Source organism: Xyrauchen texanus, chromosome 19 (genome assembly GCF_025860055.1).
Source record: "Xyrauchen texanus isolate HMW12.3.18 chromosome 19, RBS_HiC_50CHRs, whole genome shotgun sequence".
NCBI lineage: Eukaryota > Metazoa > Chordata > Actinopteri > Cypriniformes > Catostomidae > Xyrauchen > Xyrauchen texanus.
The window spans coordinates 3,295,918-3,320,882 of record NC_068294.1 but is presented as its reverse complement, the minus strand read 5'-3'; the positions used below and the strand labels follow the sequence as shown (position 1 = coordinate 3,320,882).

The 24,965-nt window shown below is 38.3% G+C and overlaps 2 protein-coding genes across 3 annotated transcripts in view; one reads left to right on the top strand and one right to left on the bottom strand.

Moving 5' to 3' along the window:
* Positions 1-15,665, top strand: part of LOC127659496 (lactosylceramide alpha-2,3-sialyltransferase-like) — a 64,894-nt gene extending 49,229 nt beyond the window's left edge. Inside the window, exon 7 of the mRNA XM_052149352.1 lies at positions 14,823-15,665. Within this exon, the coding sequence (XP_052005312.1) occupies positions 14,823-14,900 (78 nt within the window). The 3' untranslated portion in view covers positions 14,901-15,665. The remainder of the gene's footprint in view (positions 1-14,822) is intronic.
* The window catches only part of LOC127659507 (transcription factor atoh8-like), a 29,656-nt gene extending 7,477 nt beyond the window's left edge, over positions 1-22,179 (bottom strand). The window contains exons 1-3 of one of the 2 annotated variants that reach the window (XR_007972545.1): positions 21,348-22,179; positions 15,856-16,047; positions 6,016-11,198 (exon numbers count right to left, since the gene is read on the bottom strand). Coding sequence is in view for 1 of the 2 variants with exons in the window: in XM_052149364.1 (XP_052005324.1) it covers positions 11,193-11,198; positions 15,856-16,047; positions 21,348-21,944 (795 nt within the window). In the remaining variant the exon portion in view is untranslated. Of the gene's footprint in view, positions 1-4,325; positions 11,199-15,855; positions 16,048-21,347 lie in introns of those variants that run through there. The other variant, XM_052149364.1, reaches the window with a different exon arrangement.
* Between the last annotated feature and the right edge of the window lie 2,786 nt (positions 22,180-24,965).

Sequence of the window (24,965 nt, the reverse complement as noted above, 5' to 3'; positions counted from 1 at the left end):
GAGATTTGGGGGGCTCTTATTTTGGAAGACAACATCAGAATGTCCTGAAACATTGTAGTTCACACCTTGAGAAGGTGTCCTCTCCATCTGAGGTGAAATTGGTCTGTGGAAGCTAGGACTTTTATTTTTATGATTTTCTGAATGTGTAAACAAAACATCTAATATTCGAGTTTGGGGGGCTCTTATTTTGGAAGACAACATCAGAATGTCCTGAAACATTGTAGTTCACACCTTGAGAAGGTGTCCTCCCCACCTGAGGTGAAATTGGTTTGTGGTAGATAGGACATTTATTTATATGATTTTCTGAATGTATGGACAAAAAAGGTAATATATGAGTTTTGGGGGGGCTCTTATTTTGGAATACAACATCAGAATGTCCTGAAACATTGTAGTTCACACCTTGAGAAGGTATCCTCCCCATATGAGGTGAAATTGGTATGTGGAAGCTAGGACTTTTATTTTTATGATTTTCTGAATGTGTAAACAAAACATCTAATATTCGAGATTTGGGGGGGCTCTTATTTTGGAATACAACATCAGAATGTCCTGAAACATTGTAGTTCACACCTTGAGAAGGTGTCCTCTCCACCTGAGGTGAATTTGGTCTGTGGAAGCTAGGACTTTTATTTTTATGATTTTCTGAATGTATGGACAAAAAAGGTAATATATGAGTTTTGGGAGGGTTCTTATTTTGGAATTCAATATATCATGCAGTGACAGGTTGTGAGGTGTGCTAAAGTCTTTCTTTAATTCGTTCTGTCTTTCTTTTTTTTTTCTGACAGACAGAATAAATGAATGCATGTGAAATTGCCTTCGCAGGAATTTAATCTGTTTTAGTTCTGACGGTCATACCGCAATAACCAGTGTATACGCGCACCACGAAATATAGGGGCGGGTGGTTTGACCGCTCATTTCGAAGTGGCGGCTGGCTTGACCGCAGTGCGCGCTCACTCAAACATATTCGCAAACGGATGAGAGGATATTCACACATAACGTATTTTTGCGTGCTTCTACTATGTTTTTCTATGTAAACACGTGCTGGGCCAACATCATTGACTGCTGTACAGCGTCTTGCTGTTTCCACAGTGTCTCATGTAAGACCAGCACATTTTTAGACACTGTGTAAAGTTAATAAGAGCTTCAGATTTCAAAAACGCATGTCGACAGGCCTGCGTTCCGTTTCATTCGTTGCGTTGCGTCTAGACTGTTTTTAGTGCAGGTGTCTCAAAGATTAACGTTCAAGTTCAGACTGCAAAGAGGTGACTGTTACAATTTGTAACATTATTCTAGATTATTCTGCACCAAGCACATTTCAGTGCTTGATAAACAGCCATGTTTTTTTCTTCTCTAGTGTGCTGATGGACCACCATGCCTTGTATGTTTACTGTTACAACACTGTTACGCATGTTGCCTACGACATAAAATACCGCCTTTTGCAACATAAAAAAGTAAATGAAAAAATACATAAATATATTACTATTGTATACAACAAATCCTCAAAGTAATAATACAGTATCATATTATAATGACAAACTGGACAACAATAATTGTTGAGTTATAATATTAATATTGAATTGTACTGTAACAACTGAATTTCAAAATGTTACTGGGTGAAGTAGTGTTTTGCACACCCTGTTCAAACACGCGCGTACACACAGATTCGTACTAAATGTTTTGTAAACATATATGTAGGTAAATATAGCTTTTTTTATCACTGTATTGTGGAAAAAACATGTATTAATTGTCTGTAACAAGATTTGTATTTTATTAAACATTTTGAATGTACTTCGCTACAATGGCAGATAGGAAGAATTTAAAATTATTATTACAAATTAATTTGGTCAAATTTTTTTTCCAAAATGGTGCCCTGGGTTGTTTGGGGCCTCAGAAATTGTAAACCCGCCACTGGATGCTGGATATTACTTTTAATAAGAATGATTTATTCAGCTTTACAGAAAATCAGCTGTATTTGAAAAGTATTAAACCAAGTATTTGCTTTGCCAAATCTGCTCAAATTGTTGGAACATATTATATATATTAATATTTTACATTCATGTTTTACTTTAAAGGGGTCATGAATTGGAAAAATCAAACTTACCATGATATTTTGACAGATAAGTGTTCATTGCACTATAAAAACATACTGTAACTTTCAGAACCGAAAAATCCTTCGTTAGTCCAAAAAAGGGCTACATTGAAACCAAGGTGCCAAAATGACTCGTCCTCACTAATACGTCATAGTGAGATATTACATCAGCACAGGCCAGCCTCTGCATAAACAGATCAACTTATACTTTATCGTCGACACTGCTTAGGCCCGCCCACCGGTCTTGCCGTTAGAGTAGAGTGTTGAAATTATTATTGGAGCTTTTCATTATTGCCACTAATGGCACTTTTCCACTACACGTTACTGTTCGACTCGCCTCAATTCTACTTGCTTTACTTTTCATGGCTTGCACTTGCAATGTGGGTTGAGCCTCCTCTACTGCCGTGACATCATCTTAAACACAACACAAACTGACCAAAACAATAACACGACCGCTAGCTGTTAGCTACTAGCTCATTGTGCTGCACAAAGCCGTTGTTGCATTGTGATTTTATACAAGTGTAACAGTTAAATTGGCCTGGTAGTTTTAGAAGCAAGCTTCCAGTTGCTGGTCAACTAAATAAAGTGAAGCTTTCAACAGAGTATAGAGTTAATGTAACAAAACATACCATCCTCCATCGTGGCTGAGTCCAGGGCACTCTCCAACCCATTGCTTGCTGGTTTAGATAGCGTCCATTTGGTCGAACCACTTCCACTTTTCCTTGATGGCTTTTAAGATTTTTTTATTTTCCCCTACACTGTTGGTAGGTCCGCAGCCAGCGGCCAACAGCTGAGACACTTCCTGAGAGGCTTTTTCATTTCGCTCATTGCTAACGATTGGACCGTCTGCACCTCGCTTATGCCATGGTGTGGCCATTTCTTTTTTCACAATTCGAAAGTGACGTGAACAAATGATACTGTTATCACTGTTGCTAACTTTAAAACTAGCGTGTTGATGTCGCGTGTCGGAAATCCAGTGACGCTGGTAGTGACAATTCTCCCTGACCAATCAGTGATCTGCAGGATTTTGATGTCAAATTTAGTATCGGCTCGGCTTGCTTAGAACCTCTAATGAGGTGGTATCTCTACCTCTATCAGATACCAGGTACTATCCATAGTGGAAAACCCCCAAAAAGCGAGCAGAGTCAAGTTGAACCGTGCAGTGGAAAAGCCCCATAAGATGTCAAGACCTTGTGCAGTGCCAGGTTGTGGGGAAACTAGATTTTTTGCATTTCCTCGCAAGGATCCCAACATTAAGAAATAAAGACGTTTATTTTTAATGAAGTCCTGGATTGTGCTTGTAAGAAAGTGTTTGTTGCTCGCTTCATTTTACTGATGATTCTTTCAGTTCGAAGCAGGCATTGCAGAGAGAATTAAATTAAAAGTTGATGCAGTGCCAACTACATTGGACCCGACAGTGATGTTGCAACAAACAAGTGTGAGTATCCATGTTAATAGTTTTGCTTCATATGTCACAGACTGTTAGATGTGTACTAATTTGATGTTAGATGCTCGTGTATTAGTTTTAATGCACAGCAATCTCTAAGCATCATACGTCATCTTGTACTGTAGTATCTGTGGTGTTTGTGGAGGGGCTTAATTTGGGATCAGACTCTGGATCAAACATGTATGGATGAATTCCTCCAGTTGTCATTTTTTTTTTAACCCATCATAAGTTTTCAAAACAACCCCACATGCATGAAATGGTGGGGGTGTTTACACTTAACCACATGCAAAGATGTTACCCAATCACAACAGTGGGCGTTTACACTGAAGTCTTCAATAACACACGCCCCAAAAAACTGAGCATTTGAATCAGAGGCACAAAAACTGGATAGAAAATGACCAATAGTTCCTAAACTATAACTACTTTTTATAAATAAAAAAAAATTACACTAACATTAAACCTCAAGGAGCATTATAAAATAAAAATCCAATTCATGACACCTTTAAGGCTCACATCTTTTTAAATTTATTTATTTTTAACAATAATTCATGTAGTCTTCCAACAGATGGAGCAATTACACAAAAAATACATTCAACAGGACAGTTGCTAGTGAAGATAATTATTATTATTTTTTTTTATCTTTGCGCTGCATCTTGATGGGAGGTCCCAAACAAAAAAACTGTCCCACGCCAGATTTGACGAGTAATACTGAGTGATTTTATATATATATATCTGGCTGACATATTTGATTTCAACAGAAGTGTTTACACAAGATACTAATGTTTCCTCTCTGGCTTCCGAAACTGTTTGAGGAACTGTAATGAGCTGAATGAACTGCGGTTAAGACCAGCTGGCATAAACAATCTTCAGTCTTCCTGTGTGCAAAGAGTAGTTTAATGCATTTATATTTGCAAATGAAATAACACAGATGCTTTCTAATGTTTAAAGATTAATGTGTACACTTAAAGCCCAATCCAAATGGTTTTGATTTGGTTACGTCATATACGCCATTAAATGTCTGAGACGTGATTTAGACCGTGTTAGGTTGAAATGATTTACTTGGAAGAAAGAAGGTATGTTTTTTCCATGTCTTGTTATGGCCAGATCATAACATTGGATAACTATGTTTAGTGCCATCAGTCTTATTGGTGTTGTCTTATTATTGTATTTTGTGTAGGTTAAATATATACAGTGACCTCAGAAATTAATTGGACACTTTGTCATATACGTGTGTCAAGGGGAGGAGATATGATGGCCCAGGATTCACAGGAATAATCAAAAAATGCGTTTTATTGTGATCAATGGTAAGGGTGCTCATTTATACATAAAGTGCAAAAAACTGAAAAATACTTTACACATAATGAATTAATTACACAATCTAAACTACACCACTAACTCAAAGGCAAAAATACACGCAACGCCTCCCCCTACTGGTAAAATGGACTACCCCTTATCCTAAAACACGTTGCAACTGATTAAATGTTGAGTTAAAATAATAATTGTAAAAGTATATGTAACAAAACATGTATCTGTGTGATTAATGGGGAGTTGTAAACTATTGCATGAATGAATGGGATGTAGTGAGTTGAGATACCCATAGATGTGTGCACCTATGAATGAGCATACACAAACAACTACATCCAGAAATGAGAGTACCTTGATATAGCAGCGGGTTTTGAAGGGAACTTGTACCAAAACTAACACGAATAAACAGTGAAAAGAATTGTGTGTACCAAAGAAAAAACAGTAAACGAAAACATGATGTATGAGTAAATATACAGTCCGGTTAGCGCGGCTGTGATGACGTCACTGCAGATCCCGTCATCACACTTAAAGTAATAGTTCACTCAGAAAAAGTCTTCACATGGTTTATTTGCCATATAGTGCAAGCAAACAGTTAAACAGTGGTTTAATATGTATTCTTCCCTTTATCAAACTTCCAAAGTAAAAGTTATCAATATGCAACCCAGCAGTGACGTGCGGTGATGTCTTAAAGAGGCTAGGCACTGAGTTATGAAAGCCAGATTACCTGATTTATTGTTTAAGCTAATAATACGTAATAACAGTGAACGTTACGCACAAGCGCGGCATATCAAGAAATGTAAAAATCAGGATGAATTATTTGTCAATAAAAAAAAAAATGTAAAAAAAATCAGGATGTATATCGTGTACTCTCTCTCTCTCTCTCTCTCTCTCTCTCTCTCTCTCTCTCACAGACACACACACACACACACACACACAGTGAACGTTACGCACAAGCGCGGCATATCAAGAAATGTATGTATTTTATATATGTGTTATATATAATATATACGATTTTGTTAATATATCTTCATTAGATATTAATATACAAAATTCAGTAGTCAAAACACAGAACATATAACAGAACATAAGTTGTTTATTTTTTACAACATTATGTGCTTATTTTTTTATGTGCAATCTTCATCTTTATAACAGAAGATACAATACAACAATCCTTTACCTTTTCATTGTGGTAGGTTATATACAGCTTCCTTTGCTCGTCAAGTGCAAGGTCGGTCAGAGATTTTCCAAAGGTTTTCAGTGTAATTTGACACTGGATGTGAGCTGACGACTTTTCATGCTTGGTTAAAGCTGCGGGCAGGTTGTTCAAATCACAATATCCCGCTGAAGTCCAAACAGTTTGACTGGTTGAAAAAAGCAGGCAGGGATAGCAGTACAGCCGCTGATTGTTAGCACAGCCACATAGCCAATCTTTTCTTACATACCAATCAGTTTGAAATGATCGGATAATTTTTGTGCCCTTTTGCTGTACTAGTCAATCTAAGGCTGGCGTAGACCTCCCTCGTGCAATTAACTGATATTTGGAATTAAAATCGAGCTTGGAAAAAATTCTTAATTCCGTGATTACGGCCGGTGCTGTCATTTTGATTTTGAATTTGGCGGGGATTAGGCATGTACGCTAGCTGTGGTGTAATGACGTTAGCTACGCAAATGTCCATGAATATCTCGATTTTAATTGGTCCATGTCTGATACGTAACGGAGATGATTACAGGCATAACATATTTACGTCAAAAGGCACAGTAGAATTGTGCTTTTTGCCGTACATGTTAAAGAATACAGGATCGAAGTGCGCATGCGCAACATGGGTTTTCCGCTTGTCGTCTGCAATGAATGGACCGTAAAAGCACTGCTTATTCTACCATTTGTTTTTAGTTGATTATGCGTAACTGCTACATTTGTCATCATAACGTCTAAACAACTGGAATAACACACATATTGCATATATAAATCACAAGAATAAAAAGTAAAAATACAAATACAAGTTTATTATTTAATAAACATTTTATTTTTGAATTTTGGCAGGGTAGGCAGTGCCTAGTTTGCCTACCCAGACCGCACGTCAGTGCAACCCAGGCACTCTATCTATGTCTTTTAAAGCCATTTAATCACTTTGTGTGATAGTAACAGAATTAAATTAAGTCACTCTCAAACCAAATGATGTGCAGTTTCAGAGAAAGAGTGGACAGGAGGATCTGGTGATTCACTACGTGGAACTGGATGTTTCTTCATGTAGTGGAGCAAGTAGACGAGGAAGAACAGTGGGAGGAGGCTTCCTCTTTAAATACGTACTATAGTTGTTTTAATATATGGTTTTATCCAAAGCAAATTACAGTATGCTTAATAAAGGGACAATCCCTCTAGAACAACATGGGGTTAAAAGCCTGGCTCAAAAGTTAAAGGTGATAGATCATGGTTAGTTTTGCATTGCATCAGCATACAGTCTGGTCCATTTTGCATCTTATTCTGGCTAAGAACAAACACAATTCTGAAAACTATGGATAATATACAGTTCTGCAATTTGATTGTAATTTGCATTGCAGTTTTGTGTGAAATACATTAGACTGTGCATTAGACCATTAGATTTTATTTTTCAGAGAGATGTTTCAAATTTCTTGTTTGCAGATAATGTTTTATAAGCAACCCTGTCTCATGACAAGTCATAATAACAGTACAAGATGGGGAAATCATAAGAAATATACACTAAAACATACAACTTTAACACTAATAGTGAAAAATAAACCAACAAACAATATTAACCCCACACCTAAACCTAACCATAAAGTCTAACCCCCTGCTCACACCCTAAACCGAACAAAGATTTGAATAAGAACAAATCTTTTGTGTACCCTGGAAGAAAGAAAACATCGACCTTCAGAACTACACGAGGAAACCGTATTACAGGTTATTGGTGCATCAGTCATTTGTATTGCATAAGCAATGAGTAGTCAAATTAGTTAACTGACATTTCCTTTCTTAAAATAAAGTATTGAATAGGAGGATAGCAAAAATTGGATGCCTGTATTGTATTGATTTGAAATTCAGTTTGTTGTTTGGTTGGTCTGTATGGGAATAAATGTAAACTTTTCGTATCAGTGGTCATAAGATATCTTACGATTAAGCCATTTCATACTAATTATTTTGAGATGTCATGAGACTATGTTGGTTATAAGACATAGAGCAGTATTTAGTACATATGTACTCCTAATGGTCAATTAATGCTGGCCAAAATCTAAGAATTTGCTTTGTAAATAAAATTCTTGAAACATTGCTCTTGATGACCAAAGATGAAGGTTATAGAGATATTTCTGTGAAGGAAATATGTACATATATAAAGCTATTCTATATCCATAAAATCTAGCAATGTAATATTTGGTATCATTTTTAAACTAAACAAAACTAGGGTAATATGTGAACTACATCTGACGTGTTACTATTGCTAATCATGTTTTATATTACATGAACTGGAAAGATGGAAGAAAATGTTTATTAAATTATATTACATATCGGGATTATGTTTAATTAGGGATCCATATATTTGACTTCATATACTCAATATATACAATATATTTATATATATATATATAAGATTTATGCATTTCAATTTCATAACAAAATTCTAGCAAATTAATGTTTTAATTAATGACACACAATTGATTGTATTCTTGTAAATATCAAATACATCATTCAGACATTCACAGTGTAGGTTGAAAAAAGTATGTGAACCCCTATGCTAATGACAAAAATCTAACCAAAAATAGAAAAGCTATTTAGAGTCAGGAGATGGCAAACCTGGCATCCAATTAATGAAACGAGATTGGAGGTGTGGTTTAGAGCTACTTTGACTTGTAAAAAGCACTGAAATGTTTTTAGTATGCTATTCACAAGAAGCATCTGCTGACGTAGACCATCCATCCATCCATCCATCGTCAACCGCTTATCCTGTGTACAGGGTCGCGGGGGGCTGGAGCCTATCCCAGCTAACATTGGGCGAAAGGCGGGGGACACCCTGGACAGGTCGCCAGTCCATCGCAGGCTGACGTAGACCATGCTTCATAAAAAAAGAGATCTCAAAAGACCTACAATCCAGAATTGTTGCTTTGCATATATCTGGAAAGTGTTACACAGTTATCTCCAAGAGCTTAGAAATTCATCTGTCCACAGTTAGACAAACTGTCTATAAATGGAGATGTTTAGTACTGTGGCTACTCTCCCTAGAAGTGGCCATCCAGCCAAGATGACTCAAAGGGCACACCGCAGAATAAGGTAAAGAACCCTAGAAAGATGGCTAAAGATTTGAAGGAATCATTAGAACTGGTTAACATCTTGGTTCATGAGTCTACAATATGGAAAACATTAAATAGTCATGGTGTCCATGGCAGGACACCACAAATGTAGCTGCTGCTTTCCAACAAAAACATAGCTGCATGCCTGAAGTTAGCAAAATGCCACCTTGACAATCCACAACACTACTGGGAAAATGTTATGTCGACTGATGAAACTAAGGTTGATTTGTATGGGAAGAGCACGCAGCACTATGTATGGCTTAAAAAGGGCAACGCAAACCAACATAAAAAACATCATCCCAATAATGAAGTACAGTGGAGGCAGTATCATGATTTGGGGCTGCTTCGGGGTCTGGGCCGCTTGCCATCATGGAGGGGAAAATTAATTCTCAAATTTATCAAGATATCGTACAGCAGTGGTTCCCAGCCCTGTTCCTGGAGACCTTCAACACTGCACAATTTGTATATCTCCCTAATCAAACACACCTGATTCAACTCATTATTTCGCTAGTAGAGCTATGCAATTGTTGGGGGCCTCCAGGAACAGGGTTGGGAACCACTGTCCTACAGGATAATGTCAGGGTGGCTGTGCGCCAGCTGAAGCTCAGTAGAAAGTGAGTGATGCAGCAGGACAATGACCCTAAACATAGAAGTAAATCCACTACAGAAGGGCTTCAAAAAATGAATATCCACCTTTTGGAGTGGCCAAGTCAGTGCCTACACCTTAACCCAATAGAGATGCTGTGGACTGACCTCAAGAGAGCCATTCACACCAGACATCCTAATGATATGGCTGAGTTGAAGCAGTTCTGTAAAGAAGAATGATCCAAAATTCCTTCTGAAAATTGTGCAGGTCTAATCCGCAGCTACTGGAAACGCTTGGTTGAGGTTATCGCTGTAAATATAAGGGTTCACTTACTTTTTCCACAGCACTGTGAATGTTTAATGGGAGATGTTAAATAAATACATTAGAGATGTTATTTGTGTGTTGTTAGTGTAAGCACATTGTGTTTGTCTGTACTTGTGACTTTGATGAAGTTGAGATCACATTTTATGACCAATTAATGCAGAAAACCAGCTAATTACAAAGGGTTCACATACTTTTTCTTGCCACTATACTGCTTGCTATTGTATTTATTATTTTATTTTTAGCTATCTCTTATTACATTGACAAGTTTTTTCTGATTGAACTGACTGGTTTATTTACCCAAAACAAAGTTCTATATATGTAAATGTATCTTTGTATGACACCTCATTTACAAGTCAAATAGTAAATGATCCTGATACAGACTAAGGGGCCGTTTACAAGACAACGTTTTTAACTAAAAACCGAAACTTTTTATGCATTTTGGCTGTTCGTTACACGACAACAGCGTTTTGGGGCCTGAAAACTAAAAAGCGTTTTTTGAAAACGGGTTTCAAAGTGCAAATTTGTGAAAATTATGACGTCATGTGCACGTGTATTACATGTTCAGTCTATAGGCATGAACTTCGAGAACTTCGTCCTTACCTCCAGGGCGAACAGACCAACTTGAGATCACCAGTTGCAGTCCTTAAAAAGGTGCCATGCTTTATAGTCCAGAGTCACTTGTAGTAATAAAGCAACCTCATCGTCCATCCAGACAAAATCCGTGTGAACAGGGATCGTATTGACAACATTGTCATCTGTACGCGAAACTTTAAAAAAGTACATCGTTGTTGTGTAAACGTACCCTAAAACTTGGCATGGAACCTGGCTGACTAAACCACATCTCATAATGGTTCAGTTTCCTAGATTAACATAAACTAAAGCAGCTGATGAATGTTAAAGTTATTTGCCATTTACATCAATGTATATAGTATATTTCATTGAATGAAGAATAATATAATTATATGAAGAGATTTTCAAGAAAGATGAATTCATGAAGTCTTGATAGATTCATTAGTGATTGGCACATGGCATGATTTTAGATACCGGTAATTAAATTGCAGGATGCTTCTTCATGGGTATAGTGTCTTCATTTTATAATGGATTGAGGTCCTTCTCTCTTCAAAGCCACAGAATACTTCATTTTATTCCTGTTGTGAACAACAACAACAAAAAGTTAGATAATTATCATTGTCTTAATTATGTCATATTAGTTAAAGGCATAGTTCACCCCCAAATGAAAATTCTGTAATGAAAGTGGCCCAGGGGTAGCCATGGTCACCATTCACTTTCATTGTACAGTATGGAAAACCCATTCTGCTAAATATTTCCTTTTGTGTTCCATGGAAGAAAGAAAGACATGAGTTCAAGACAACATGAGAGCGAGTAAATGATGACAGAATTGGGTTAATGCAAGAAATCAAAAACTAAAAAAGTGCAAACAAAACTTTAAAAAGACAACATTTGCACTAGGCATTTGACAAGATAGTGGTATAATTGTTTGTAAATGGACATAATTCTGAGTGTATCACAAATGCTGCAGAACTGCAACAATCCCGCACATTTCCATGTTCACACAGTGCTTTTCATCGTTGGCTGTGCCAAAACATTTCTCCCCTCAGACTCACTGGCTCTGCTTGACAAAGGGATTTCTTTCTCAGATGGCGCCCCTCCTCCTAACCCTCCCCCCATTCCCCCCTCGTGTCTGTAACAGCTGCTCTTTGGTGCCGTATCCTCCGAGAGTGATGATCTGTGTTTTTTATTTCAAAGTGTTTTTTTTAGAACAGATGGCTAAGGGAGAACTGGGGAGTCAGCCAAGAGCGCGCTGGGGAATGTGCCAATTTCTGGAGCGAGTGAGTTCTCTGGGCTCCGGCTCGCGTGCCTTCCCTCTGCCCTCTGCCCTGAGTGGCGCCAGCAGGACTTCCCAGCTAGTGTTGCAAACATCTGGTGTCTGGCTCTGACGAGGGGAGGGGGGCACTCAACCCATTTCCTCTTCAATGTGCTTTGCTGAAGGAACGTATTAGCTCACATAGAGGTGGAATGTGGCCTTTGCACATAATCTGTTGAGCTTTTTGAAGACACTTCATGTCTAAATGAAGTACACAGTATACAGTTGCACATTCATGTTGTTTTACAGCAGCTATCAGTCAATGGTTTGATTTGTCACACCACATCAACACATTTGCTAACATTATTGTTGTTTTGTGGATTACTTAAAACGCTTTGGTTTGTTTAGGAATAGTTCGCTCAAAAATGAAAAGTCTGTCATCGTTTACTCACTCTGGTGTTGTTCCAAACCCGCATGACTCCCTTCCATGGAACACAAAAGGTGTTATGCAGAATGACTACCATCATAGTGAATTTTTTCACCACCAGTAGCAGTGTTGGGTAAGTTACTCTAAAAAAAGTACTTACATACTAACTACTAATTACATCATCTACAGTGTAATTAGATTACTGTACTAATTACTCTGTCTGAAAAGTAATTGCATTACTTATTACTAATTACTTTCTAAAACCCTCATCAACCTCGATCAGATGAAAAATACAAGGACAGACATGAAACTGTTCTTTAATTCTTTCAAATAAATCACATAAAATCAAATGAATTATTCATGAACAAAGAATTGACATTAGATGTTACATTTTGATATTAAATTCACTATTGTTTTATTGTTTTGTTCTAGAGTCTATACAGTATTTAACGTAATTATATGAGAAGTAACTAATGATATTACAAATAAATTAAGAATAATCCATTACTTTTCTTTTTTCATTGAAAAAAATAATTTAATTACAGTAATTAATTACTTAGTAATGCATCACAGCCAAATTTAAGTAATTATTCAGGTAAACAGTTACAGTATAATAAGGAACTAAGTATAAAGTCAAATAAAAACCGTAATAAAAAAAACTAAGGACATAAATTAAGAACAATGAGTGGTTTTCTTTTCAATAGTATTCTTGTTTGAGTAATATTAACACATAATTGACCCTTTGCTAAACCCTGCCTTAAAAGCCTTTCTGCCGTCAGCCATTTCTCTGACAAGCTTTTGCTTTTTTCCAACAAGAGTTTACAGGAGTAATGCGTGTTTGAGTTGTTTAAAAAAATTCAATAAATCCCGTTAAGTGCATGCTATAGATTAAACTGTGTCAGCCCTTATTCTAAAATGAACATGTATAATGTACTGCATAAAATCAGTTAGGATACCTACATTTGCTACAAGGTAGATCAAAGCTAATAACTTAAAATGCATTCATTTATGTATTGATTCAGGTTATAGTAAAGGGAATAGTGAGTATGTTTTGAGACATTATGAGTAGTTCTGTTCACTAAAGTTATAGGTGTGTAATCACCATCAAATTACGCTTTTCTCTTTTCAAGTGACTGTGATCATTTGCCTCAATTCTGATTCATATTCTCCACAGTTTTCAATTAAATTACTGTATAGTTTAACCATTTCTTTTACAAAAAAATGTGAGATAAATATGCTTTAAAATGTCACACTTCATTCCAGCTCACATAAGAATATTATCAATACCGTTTGAGAATATCTTGCCAAAAACGTGCCATTTACGGCAATCTCCCATTAATTAGTTTGAGAAGTTCTTTAAAGCTTGTTAGAGTGAGCAATGGTAACCAAGGGGGATGAAGCTTAGTGAATGGTCAATTGACAGCCTAATGCTCAGTTCCACCTCTTTGCAATCACTCGACTGTGTTTACATAAATCCCGCATCTGAAGCACATTTTACACATTGAAACACATTGTCATGTGGCACAGCACAGCCACATGACCGCATTTAGCATGAGCACTCATCTGATCGCTTCTCAGCTCATGGTCGAGCTATGGCTCTGACGCCATAGCATTTCGGTGTAAATGGTGTAACAGAGCATGCACTCAAATAAGCGTGTGACAGTACTTGGGTACCGGATTAAGTCGTGTACTCCGTGTCAACTTGGTACTGAAGAACTGGCAATTTTGACATCCCTTATTTGGAACGACATGAGGGTGAGTGAATGATTCCAGAATTTTCCATTTTGGATGAAATATCTCTTTATGATGAAGGATTAAGCCTGTGCTAAAATTGAAGAAACAACCTTACCCTCCCCCAAAAAACCTTTCTAAAGTAAGTGAGGATCAGGGAAAATGAGCAGCTCATTGAAAAAAACAAAATGAGCACACCAGCCATTCAGCACTACAATCATCATTACGGAGGAAACACGCATGTAGATACAGGAGAGCACTGCAGGATATTGAAACTCAATATACAGATGCCTTTATCATAAAACTCCCCACAAAAACACATTAATCACTCCATTTATTCACCAGGGAAATTTTCACAGTGTAGCTGGTGAAACACCCAGTCCTGCCTCTGACAAAAGTAGAAAATTGAATTTTATGGGATCATTCTTAGGAAGAGGGGAAATGCCTTCTAATTGGTATATATACAAATAATGTATGTTGTGCCTTGGTTACTACTATCCCTTACAGAAAATATGCAAGGGATAGCATGACAGAATTATGCCAAAGGATACGAAATACTGTTCTGACTTAACTTTCTGCTACCCAGTCTATAATTATTCAGTTTGGTGGGCTAATGTCATTATTCACACGAGAAGCATGGGTTTGAGCTCTGCTTGAAGTGGTCAAACATGTACTGTAGCATACTTGCGCTATAATCTAACTTCAGATGGTAAGTTTCTTCCCCAAAATGATTACAGATAACTTTATTATTATCTATGCTAATATTATTCAATTGTTTTCCATTACCAGAGCCGGCCAGATGCAACTCCGTTCCTGCTTGGTGTTGGACTCCACTGCTATGTGTCGCTGTCGAGTGATGATGACTAAATGCAGCCGGTGCTAGCCAGACATCACTTTAATCTTTTACGATGCACTTCAGAGAATGAACTGATGCCAACTCCAACTGTATATATGCCACTTCCTGAACCTTGGACTTATGATGGACCACACCGAACCTCACCCAAACGATCTGCAAGTTGAACTGCGATGCACCTCACTGATCTCTGCCTGCATCACCTTTATCTATTGATGGACTACGATCTTGAAATGGAATACATACACTATCATTTAATTGCCAACAAAAGTCTTCATCAGCCAAATAACAAGGACTATTGCATCTATGTGAACTTCTGCAGTTAATCCAGGATGTACTTCAAAGACATTGATCATTAATCTTACAGTTCAAACACAGTTGATGTTTAAACACTGACCCTTAACACTTACTTAGTTTACACATTTTAAGCCATGACTTGCATTGCACACAAATAACTAATACTGGCATTATATTCATGATGTTAGTCAGAGGGGAACTGTTCCCCACAGTAAGTCTGGTTTCTCCCAAGGTTATTTTTCTCCATTAATCAACATCTTATGGAGTTTTGTGTTCCTTGCCACTGTTGCCTTCATCTTGCTCACTAGGGTTATAAATACAATTATTATTTCATTTGTATACACAATTTACAATAATATCTAATCAAATGACACAATGAGCACTTTAAGACTTTAACAGAAAATGAAACTGTAATATATAATGTATGATTTTCTGTAAAGCTGCTTTGAAAAGATGTGTGTTGTGAAAAGAGCTATACAAATAAAAATGACGACTTTATTACTAGCAAATGCTCAAAATACATGGCCAGTTTAAATATGAGAGGATAAGTCCTAGTTTCTTGGTTTCATCATATACTGTAACCACACATCAGTAGTGTGCTTGGAGCCTTGTGCACAGGATACAGAGCTCCTTCATTAGACCCTGGAAAACATCTTCCCCACAACTATTTACCTTCCTCTTCTTGGAGCGTCCCTCGGCCTGTAGAGTTCGAGTGCACTGCTCCACACTCTCTCTGAAGCTCATATTGCGGTGGTCTGGGGAATAGTCCAGGTCTGCAAGCTGAGCTAGGGACAGTATGTAGTTGCAAGCTATTCTTAATATAGCCAGCTTGGAAAGCTTCTGCCCATAAGAGTAGCAGGGTACCTGGAAGAGGGGATTGGAGCATTAAAATCTGACAAAAGGTGTAAAAATCGCTCCTGTGTAAGGATTTTGAGGACTTAATGCCTCAAAAAGTACAGTTGGTAGAGAATAGATACTATCCAGGTCTCATGACAAATCATAATAATATTATGAGATGGTGAAATTGTATGAGTTGGATTGTACAAAAAAGTAAAAATTTGGCCCCATAGAGAAAAGTAAATGAGCCGATGAATGATGTTAATAAGATTTTTTCTAAATTCAACCTCTTACCCAAACCTACACCTAATCATATAGTCTACCCCCTTACCCAAACCCTAAAACTAACCATGATTTAATAGATTCTGTAACACAGTTCAATGGAAAGGAGGAGGCAAAAACCGGATTGACAATATAAATGATAAATTAATGATTAACTTAACCAAAAAGACAAATACACACCTGGCCCCACCCTCCACAATGCCACATTCGTCCCTCGTTCTCTCAGGCCGGGCAGGGAGGGGGCAAGGTGAGGGAAACAACAACAACAAAAAATATGGTACTTGTACCAAATTAAAACACTAATATTTAGAAAGCCAGGGAAAAGGCCAACGTGGAGCGGCAGCAGGAGAGAGAGAGAGAGAGAGAAGAAAAAAGTACATAATTTACTCACCGGTTCTCTGATACGCCATAGCCTGGCCCTCGGCCACTCCTCCACCCTCTAGTGGATGACAGCCGCACCTCCCCGGGTGAATAGGAGGCAGTCCTCCAGCCCCTAGCAAACGGAACGCCCCGCTGCGTTCCGGTGGACAGAAGGGGTCAGCAGCTGGTAGGGGTCTCCTCCGCCCCTGGCAGTGGCCCTGACCACTCCAGGCGGTCGGTTAGGAGCCCCTCCTCCCCTCGCAGTCGGCGGCCATTCCTACGTCCCCCGGCGGATGGCAGCGGCTGCTCCGTTGGGGTGGATGGCAGTGGCGAGGACTCTACTACGGCACATCCATCCTCTTTCCCGGGTGTAACAAAGTTCAGTGGAAAGCAGGAGGTGAGAACCAGCTTGATAATATAAATAATATTTTAATAATAAACTTATCACAAATACAAATACACACAGGTGTCGGGCAACTGCCCGTAACACTCTCTCTGTCACACTGCCATCTCCGGTCGCCTTTATCCCTCTCAGGCTTCATCAGCCTAAATAGGGGCCAGGTATGCAGAATCACGACCTGACCCTGCCCTCCGTTCTGCCACAGGTGCATTTTACAGGTTTCAACATTGTATTGAATGGAATAAGCAGTGTTGGGATTTGTGTGATAAAGTAATTAGTTAATTTAATTAATTACTTTTTGTCAAAAGGAAGTATTAAGGATTTTAAATTTTAGTAATCAGATTACAATTAACAACTTTTAAATAATTTAATTACTTTTAAGTACATTAACTAGATTATTAGTGACTGGGATTGTGACTGGCAACAAATTTGTGCAACATCATACCAAGACATTGTAAATGCTAAATTGTGAAAAGATTTTTTATATTTTGAATGTTGTCACCATGGCACTTGGAATGCTTAAAATTTCATGAAATTTTGCACACACATCAGTCGTTGGCCATTAGGTCTGGGGAAAAGTTCTCGCATTGGCATGTAGGGGGTCCCCTTTTCTGGCACCCCTATTTTCACCTACAGTCCCCCAAATTGGTAATATATAGTTTTCATAATTATAGTCATTAAGTCTGTTCAACAAGAAGTTGGCCATTTTAGATTTTTTTATATTGCAGTCTCTGAACTTATATATATTCCTCCTAAGTGATTCATGAGACTGTCATCACATTTAGATTATGCCAAGACATTGAAGATGCTAAATTGTGAACAGATTTTGATATATCGAACAGTGTTGCCATGGCGACGTGATAAAATAAAGTCAAAAATGGGAAAAAGGAAGTGTCTGATATCTTCTGTGTGTTGTGTGATTTACATACAAATTGAGCCAAATGTTTGGCATTGTGGGCTAATAACATTAATGTGGTTATTGTTGATCATGGTCGTAGCAAAACCAACTGGCAGAAGGAAGTGTGGCATGTTTAACATACTTTGAAATATTCCTCTTATGTTTACCTGAATTGTTTCAAATTCTTTTAGAATAATTTCAGTGGTGGGGGTTCAGTTTCTTCTACAGTCACCAAACATTCTACATATTTTGTTTTCATCAAGCCGGACAACTTTCAAAATTACAGTCATTAGATTCGCTCAACAGAAAGTCGGCCAGTTTGGATTGAATGTGCTTTTTTTTTTAATTGCAGGCCATGAACTTTTAAATACTCCTCCTAAGGGATTTATTAGAGATGCACCGATCGACCGGCCAGGGACCGGAATTAGCCGATTTTCCGCATGCTTGGCCCGGACCGGTGACCAGCCTCACGTCTTTCCGATTCCAAGACGGTCCGTTTTGTTGCCAGCGGCGCAGGCAATAACGTCACAGCCGCACATAAACATGTAATTCGCGTGGAAGATCTTCACTGTGAGTGAAAAATACATAAAGTTTGAAATGTGTAATAATTGTAAGGCCAAAGTAAACCGTGGGGGAACCACCACAATAACTTTCGGATCAACAAACCTAATTAGACATTTAAAACACCATCACCCAGCTGAAAATGCCCATTTTAAAAAAGAAGCTAAAAAGTGAAAGCGGCTAAAGCTAGCCAGAGCTCAGAACCAGTCACAAGTCAGCAGCCTTTCCTATCATCCCTTGGTATGAGCAGCGAAAAAACCAAAGCAATTACGAGGAAAATTATGGAATTCATGGCCCTGGATGACCAGCCGTTCTCTATAGTTGAGGACAAAGGGTTCAGAAATCGGATAAATTTCCTCAATACAGAGTAGGAGGTACTTTCCGACGTTGCGTTGCCCGAGTTGTTTAATCTCGTGTCATGTCACACACGCAGCCTGTTATCTGTAAACATTTGGGTACACAAATCCAGGAAAGGGAAGTGGGGTGCTGGATGGCAGAGGCAGGCTAAATACATAAAAATTATGCCGTTTTGATTTAAAGTGCTGAGTAACGTAATTTTTCCCACCGTGTCCGATATTAAAATCAGTGTGACACACATTGCAAAAGGGGTGGGCATTGTCGATATGGCTTCGGGATATGAAATTCAATTCTTCCATCCAGCTGTTGTTAAATGTACATGTATATTTTGTTTTTTTCACCGGAGCACCAGGTGAGTCTTCTCCCATCTACCAGTGATGCTTGATTTAACATCCCGCGTCTACTGCCTGCGCATATATCAACAGCGCAAATGGGTTGTAGGTTGCCAGATTGTGGTCATAAATGATTTGTAATGTGTATGATGTGTCGATTGTGTGAGTAGGATGCGTTTCATTCAAGATCTGGCAACTGGACCACCTTGGAATAATATATTGATTTGATTATTCATATAATGTGGTTTGGGCCATACAAATTACGGGAGGTTTTTTGGGAGAAATAACAAAACGGGAGACTCCCGGGAAAACCGGGAGTGTTGACAGGTACAAGCCAATCCCGAAGCAGCAATCAGTTTTACAACTGATATATGGACATCTAACGTAAGTTGAGCGTAAGTTTTTCAGATCTTTGGAATTGTTTTGTTAGACGAGTAATAAAGAGAAAAGGGTCCATTTATAAAAATAGTGGAAAATGACATCTGTTATATAAAGCAACTAATTTGCAGTTAATTGTTATTTCTACCTCTTTCTAGTCACAGAGCACTTTATTTTGAGAGTTGTTTAAGTGAGAGAAGATCCTGTAATGTTTAATAATTTATTTTATTATGAAAATAAAAATTTGCATAGAAGAAAGGTAGATTTTGTTTGTATATGTGGTCAATAATAGCTCTTAGAAAGACCCGGTATCGGCAGGTTACACTTTTAGAAAATTGCAATTGGTGCATATCTACAATTTATGTGACTTGCACCAAATTTGTGCAACATCATGCCAAGACATCATAGATGCTAAATTGTGAATTAATTTTGATATTTTGAATGGTGTTGCCATGGCGCAGCAATACATTTATGCAAAAAATGTGAAACAGGAAGTTCCTTATATCTTCTGTGTGCATTGTATGATTTTGATGAGAATTCAGCTGTATGTTTGGTAATAGGGGCTGACCACATTTATGCAGCTATTATGGGTCACGATCATATTGCCACCAACTGGCAGCAGGAAGTGAGGCTCTTACAACAGACTTCAAAATGGTTTAGAATAATGTCAAATACCAAATGCATGTGTCCACCTTGCATTGTTTACCGAAGGCCACCAGATGGAAATGGACCCATGGTGCTTGGGCCCGTCATCACTGCTTGCAGCTATATTTTTTCTTACAATTATCACATACATTCATGACACTTACATGAATGTTCACTTTGTTAACGGTTTATACAGGGGCATATAATTATAAATCTGTGATGTGTGGATATAACAACATGAATGCAATATTGTCAGATGGTGAGCCCTTTTTAACTCACATAAATACTTTGAGTAATCAAAAACATTAAATGCCCTCATGATTTATGTCACAAGGCAAATATAGACAATTAAAGTGAGATTAAAAGAAGGGATTAGGCTATGTCATTCATTTCTGTAACGTGTCGACTCACTTCTTTTGTCACTTTCCTTGTCAATTATGTCAAAAGAATGGTGCCACTCCAAGTGGTGTCACAGTGTACCTAATCCTATAAATTCCTAAAGTCCTCTGGTAAAATATTTTTTAGACCTTCATGCTTATTCACAGTTTATAACAAAGCTTGATGAACATTAAACAATACTTAACTTTATGTACATAGGTTTCTAATGTTGTCAACTAATAATAAATTGTTCATATGTGTCCACTTTACATTAGGTAAATTGTAGTAGCTTACTAATGTTGAATAAATGTTATTAAGAAAGTCTCCATTTTTATTCATGCTGTTATAACAGTATATTATGCGTTCGTAAACGTCTTATTAGTTATTAATGAACCCCTTTATTAACCCTTAGCAAAGGAAACATTCATGTAAAGTGTTATCCAATAATCAACATCATAATATTGTGATTGGGGGGAAAAAAAATCTAATTTCTCAAATCAAGAGAAGTTATAAAATAAGAAATTTAAATTGCTTTCTTTCTTTTTTTTCTTCTTTTTTGTAAACTGTCATTGCACTTTATGTTTCAGCTTGTACTGTATATAATTTGTTTTACTATAGTTGCCTTGACAGTGATAGAACCTTATGGATTTATGGTATGAATAGAGTACATTATTCTGCACAGGAGAGAAGACAGTGGCATTTCATGCTGCAATTGAGTAATGCAGTGACAATATACCTGCTTTCTGAGCGCCTCAAAGGCTGCACTGATGGTGTGCACCCGCGTCCTCTCTCGCGCGTTCGCTAGTAGCCTGCGCGTCTGCTGAATGGCTTTGATCTCCGTGACGACGCCAGACGACTCTCCCGCGCGTTTCCTGTGTGATTCCGCGGACTCGCTCCTGTCGCTGCCTGTAGGCGCCTGTGAGACTGCGCGCTGAGACAACTCAAAAACCTGTTGACTGCTCAAACCCGAAACGTCTGTGCTTGTTTTAGCTATTTTGTTTTGGACTGTCTTGTCGGAGCTGGACCTCTGTTTCGAGTCTGACATGTCTCCAGTAATCCCGGTGTTAATTCTCATATCGAGAGCGCTATTGAAAATATCGTGTCCGATGCTGTCATCCCTCGGTGCGATTATTTCCACATCGTGCGACTCCTTTACACTGTTATTTCCCAGGGTCTCGTCCACGAGATGCGAGTTCTTGTACAGTTTAAAGTAATGTAAATTTCCGTCACTGACACATTTAATGGGATCTCTCGCTTTCCGTTTGAATTTCCTGTCTCTAGACACCGAATTTAGGATCTTGCAGTGACTATTGATTAGATGCGGATTCTTCATTTCGGCTGCCCACACAGACTGAGAGTGAATAAAAGTCCGATAAGAAAAGGAAAGGAAAAATATCGATGAGAGGTAATTCACAAATAACAAGCGTTAAGTATTAAAATAAGTGTTCAATGACTGCAGAAATGTCTTCTAGGCGGAACATGTCTGCTTCGCTTGTTTAAAACCCCATCTCAGTGGATTGTTCGAGGTGACGTGCTTCTCTTGTGGTTTCCAACAGTCTTATGAAGTCAGGCAGACATTGCCAGAACTTTTTTTTGTGAATGTGCTCGACAGTTCATCTGTGTTTATTTAGCCTCAGTTAACACAGAAACCCCTGTTGGTGAGATAGATAAAAGTCAGCGCCGCCGAGAGACCGCCCAAAATAAAACCTGGAGCTGACACACATTACCAGTGAAAACATTCCCTCTGAAAACCTTTCAAATTAGTCAAATCTAAGACAATATGTCAAACATAAATCTGCCGTTGTGTAAAAAGCAGGTCGTTTGACACGGAACTAAAATAGATGTCATGGTTAACATTTAGGGATTTGGCTACCCTAATATTTAAAATTTCACTATAGGTCATTTGATTCTCATTGAAAAAGTTTTACTCCAAAATGAATAAATTGTACATATGCATACAATCATGACCCCTCACACGAGATGAGGACTCTATTCATATCAGTAACTTTTAAAACTGTTTAATTCTACATTGAGAGTGTCCCCTCATGGGGGCTGTCATGTTCAGATCACATGACCAGCCAAATACTAGCTTAATCTCAGTAACTGTCCTGTTATTTGACACCACTCTCTGATTAAATTAATCAGTGAAAAGTGAATTTCTACATTGGTATCTGTAATTGAAAACTAATGATTTTGAGTGATGCTGCATCCAAGCTAGATGTCACTTTTAAGTTCAAAGGAAAAACAAAAAAGTTACCTTTAACGCAGGTATGAAGTAGCAGTAATCTTCATAAAAGGCCATTTATTTATTTTAAAAAAATATTATAGATTAAAACATGAATTGGAAGAGCAGGGCTAGTTGTCAGAGGGCTATATCTCAGTTACAATTGTCTGTAAGACTTTGATGCAAAATTTCTCTAAAAGTTGTGTATGTTTATTTCCAAACACCTAATTGAATAAGGACATGTTTGTGAATTATGTCCTCCAAATTTCAAAACAACTTAAGTAATAACTGTTGGGTAAACAAAATACAATCACCTAGCATATTACGCAAATCAAGTCAATCTAATGAACAAAGGTTGAACTTCTCACAGCAAATGTAAAGTATTTTCCATAAATGTCAGTTCAGTGTAGGCTGACACATGTATAAATGTTTTAATTTTATAAACTTAAACAATTTCTATTAATCAAATGATGATATTTAATATTTTTTGTATGTTAACATTTAGGCTCTTTTATTAATAGTTTTTTACTGTTGAAATATTGCCAAAAACCATTAACTGGCCAATAATACATTTTAAATACTGTAAACTTACTTAAGACAGAGTTTCATGTTTCAAAAAAAGTAATTGTGACAACTAATCCCTCGACAGCATGCCCCACAATGGTGTCAACATGTGTTCAGTGATCCTTTTCTGAGCAATAACGGTGGAAATGTTCATTAGCTTATTTTATCGTCAAGTATGTCCCTATAAAAAAAAAATATATATATTTATATATATATTTGTATATTTATATACAACATGTATTGTAAGTTTGTTGTCTGAGAAGGAGGAAGCGGGGACCGGTTCAACAATCCATCCAAGTTTTATTTGAATTATATCAGAAATTTCTTTTCAGCACAACACAAAACACCCCGAACACTTCTGCTGCATGTCTCCGACTCTCTCTTCCCTCTCTGGCATCTGGCTCACTCTTAAATCCCTCTCACGCCCTCACTGCAATGAGAAACAGGTGTTAAAGATAATCATTGATAGGTGATAATTTGCTCCGTTCTCATCTCCAGATCTCGCTCTCCATGCACAAACCAGCATTCAACACAACAGCCATCTGTGCTGTTATTGTGGTCTTATTATGAAATGGTGCTCTATGGGATTCGTTCGACCGGGGAGAGGTGAGAACACAGCAGAGAATTCTCTCTGCAACCTGCTAACCTCCGTAACATGTGACGGTGAGAGGTAGTCTCTGCAAGTGACCGGGGTGACTCGATTGGTGGCTTTTAAGTTCACCTCCGGTCTGAGTTCCTACCTCTCTGGAACCACTGTCGTCAATTTCACGGGGATGGTCTCTCTCCATGGTTTCAGGAGATGGAGGTGGTAAATCTGATGTGCCCCGCCTCTATCCGTTCTTTAACTTCATAATCATTTTCCCCAACTCGCCCCTGTACCCTCCTTAATACTCACAGGTTTGCGGTACATTCCAGCTCGAACGAGGGTGGTTTGCGGCACTTCGGGGATCCGGACCAATGTCCACAACTCCATCACCGGGCACCAGTCCTGGAAATGTCCAAGCTAACCGCAGCTCCAGCAGACCAGCCCAGACATAATGCAAGCACCCGTGGCAGCGGATTCCTCAACCTGAGGGTGAGAGCAGAGAGGAACAGGAGAAACAGATGGGTTAAGCAAACCCCAAAGCCTGGAAACCAGTTTGGAAAGGGGAACTCCCCATGTCAGGGGAGTGGAAACAAGACAGAAGGAATGGGAGGGGGGAGAGAGAGAAGAGAGAGAGAGATGATGATGAGGGCTCGCCAGCCCCTGGATAGGCCACCATATGATCCTCTTCCAGCTGGACGGCGTCATCCAGTGATGGTGGGCGATGGCACTGGACCCATTCCATGGTTCCCCTTGGCAGACAAGCGGTGAACTGCTTCAGTACCATCAGATCGATCACCTCCTCTGCATCGCACTCCTCCCTGGCCAGTATCCACTTGGGTACAGACAAATGGGTGGACGACCTTGCCGAGTGTGAGGGAGTGAAAATGTTGGCACTATTGTTCTGGAGTGCGGCCGACCCGTTGTAAGATTTATTACCCATTTTGGCCAATATGAGTTGGAATACAGTCATCGCTGCCTCC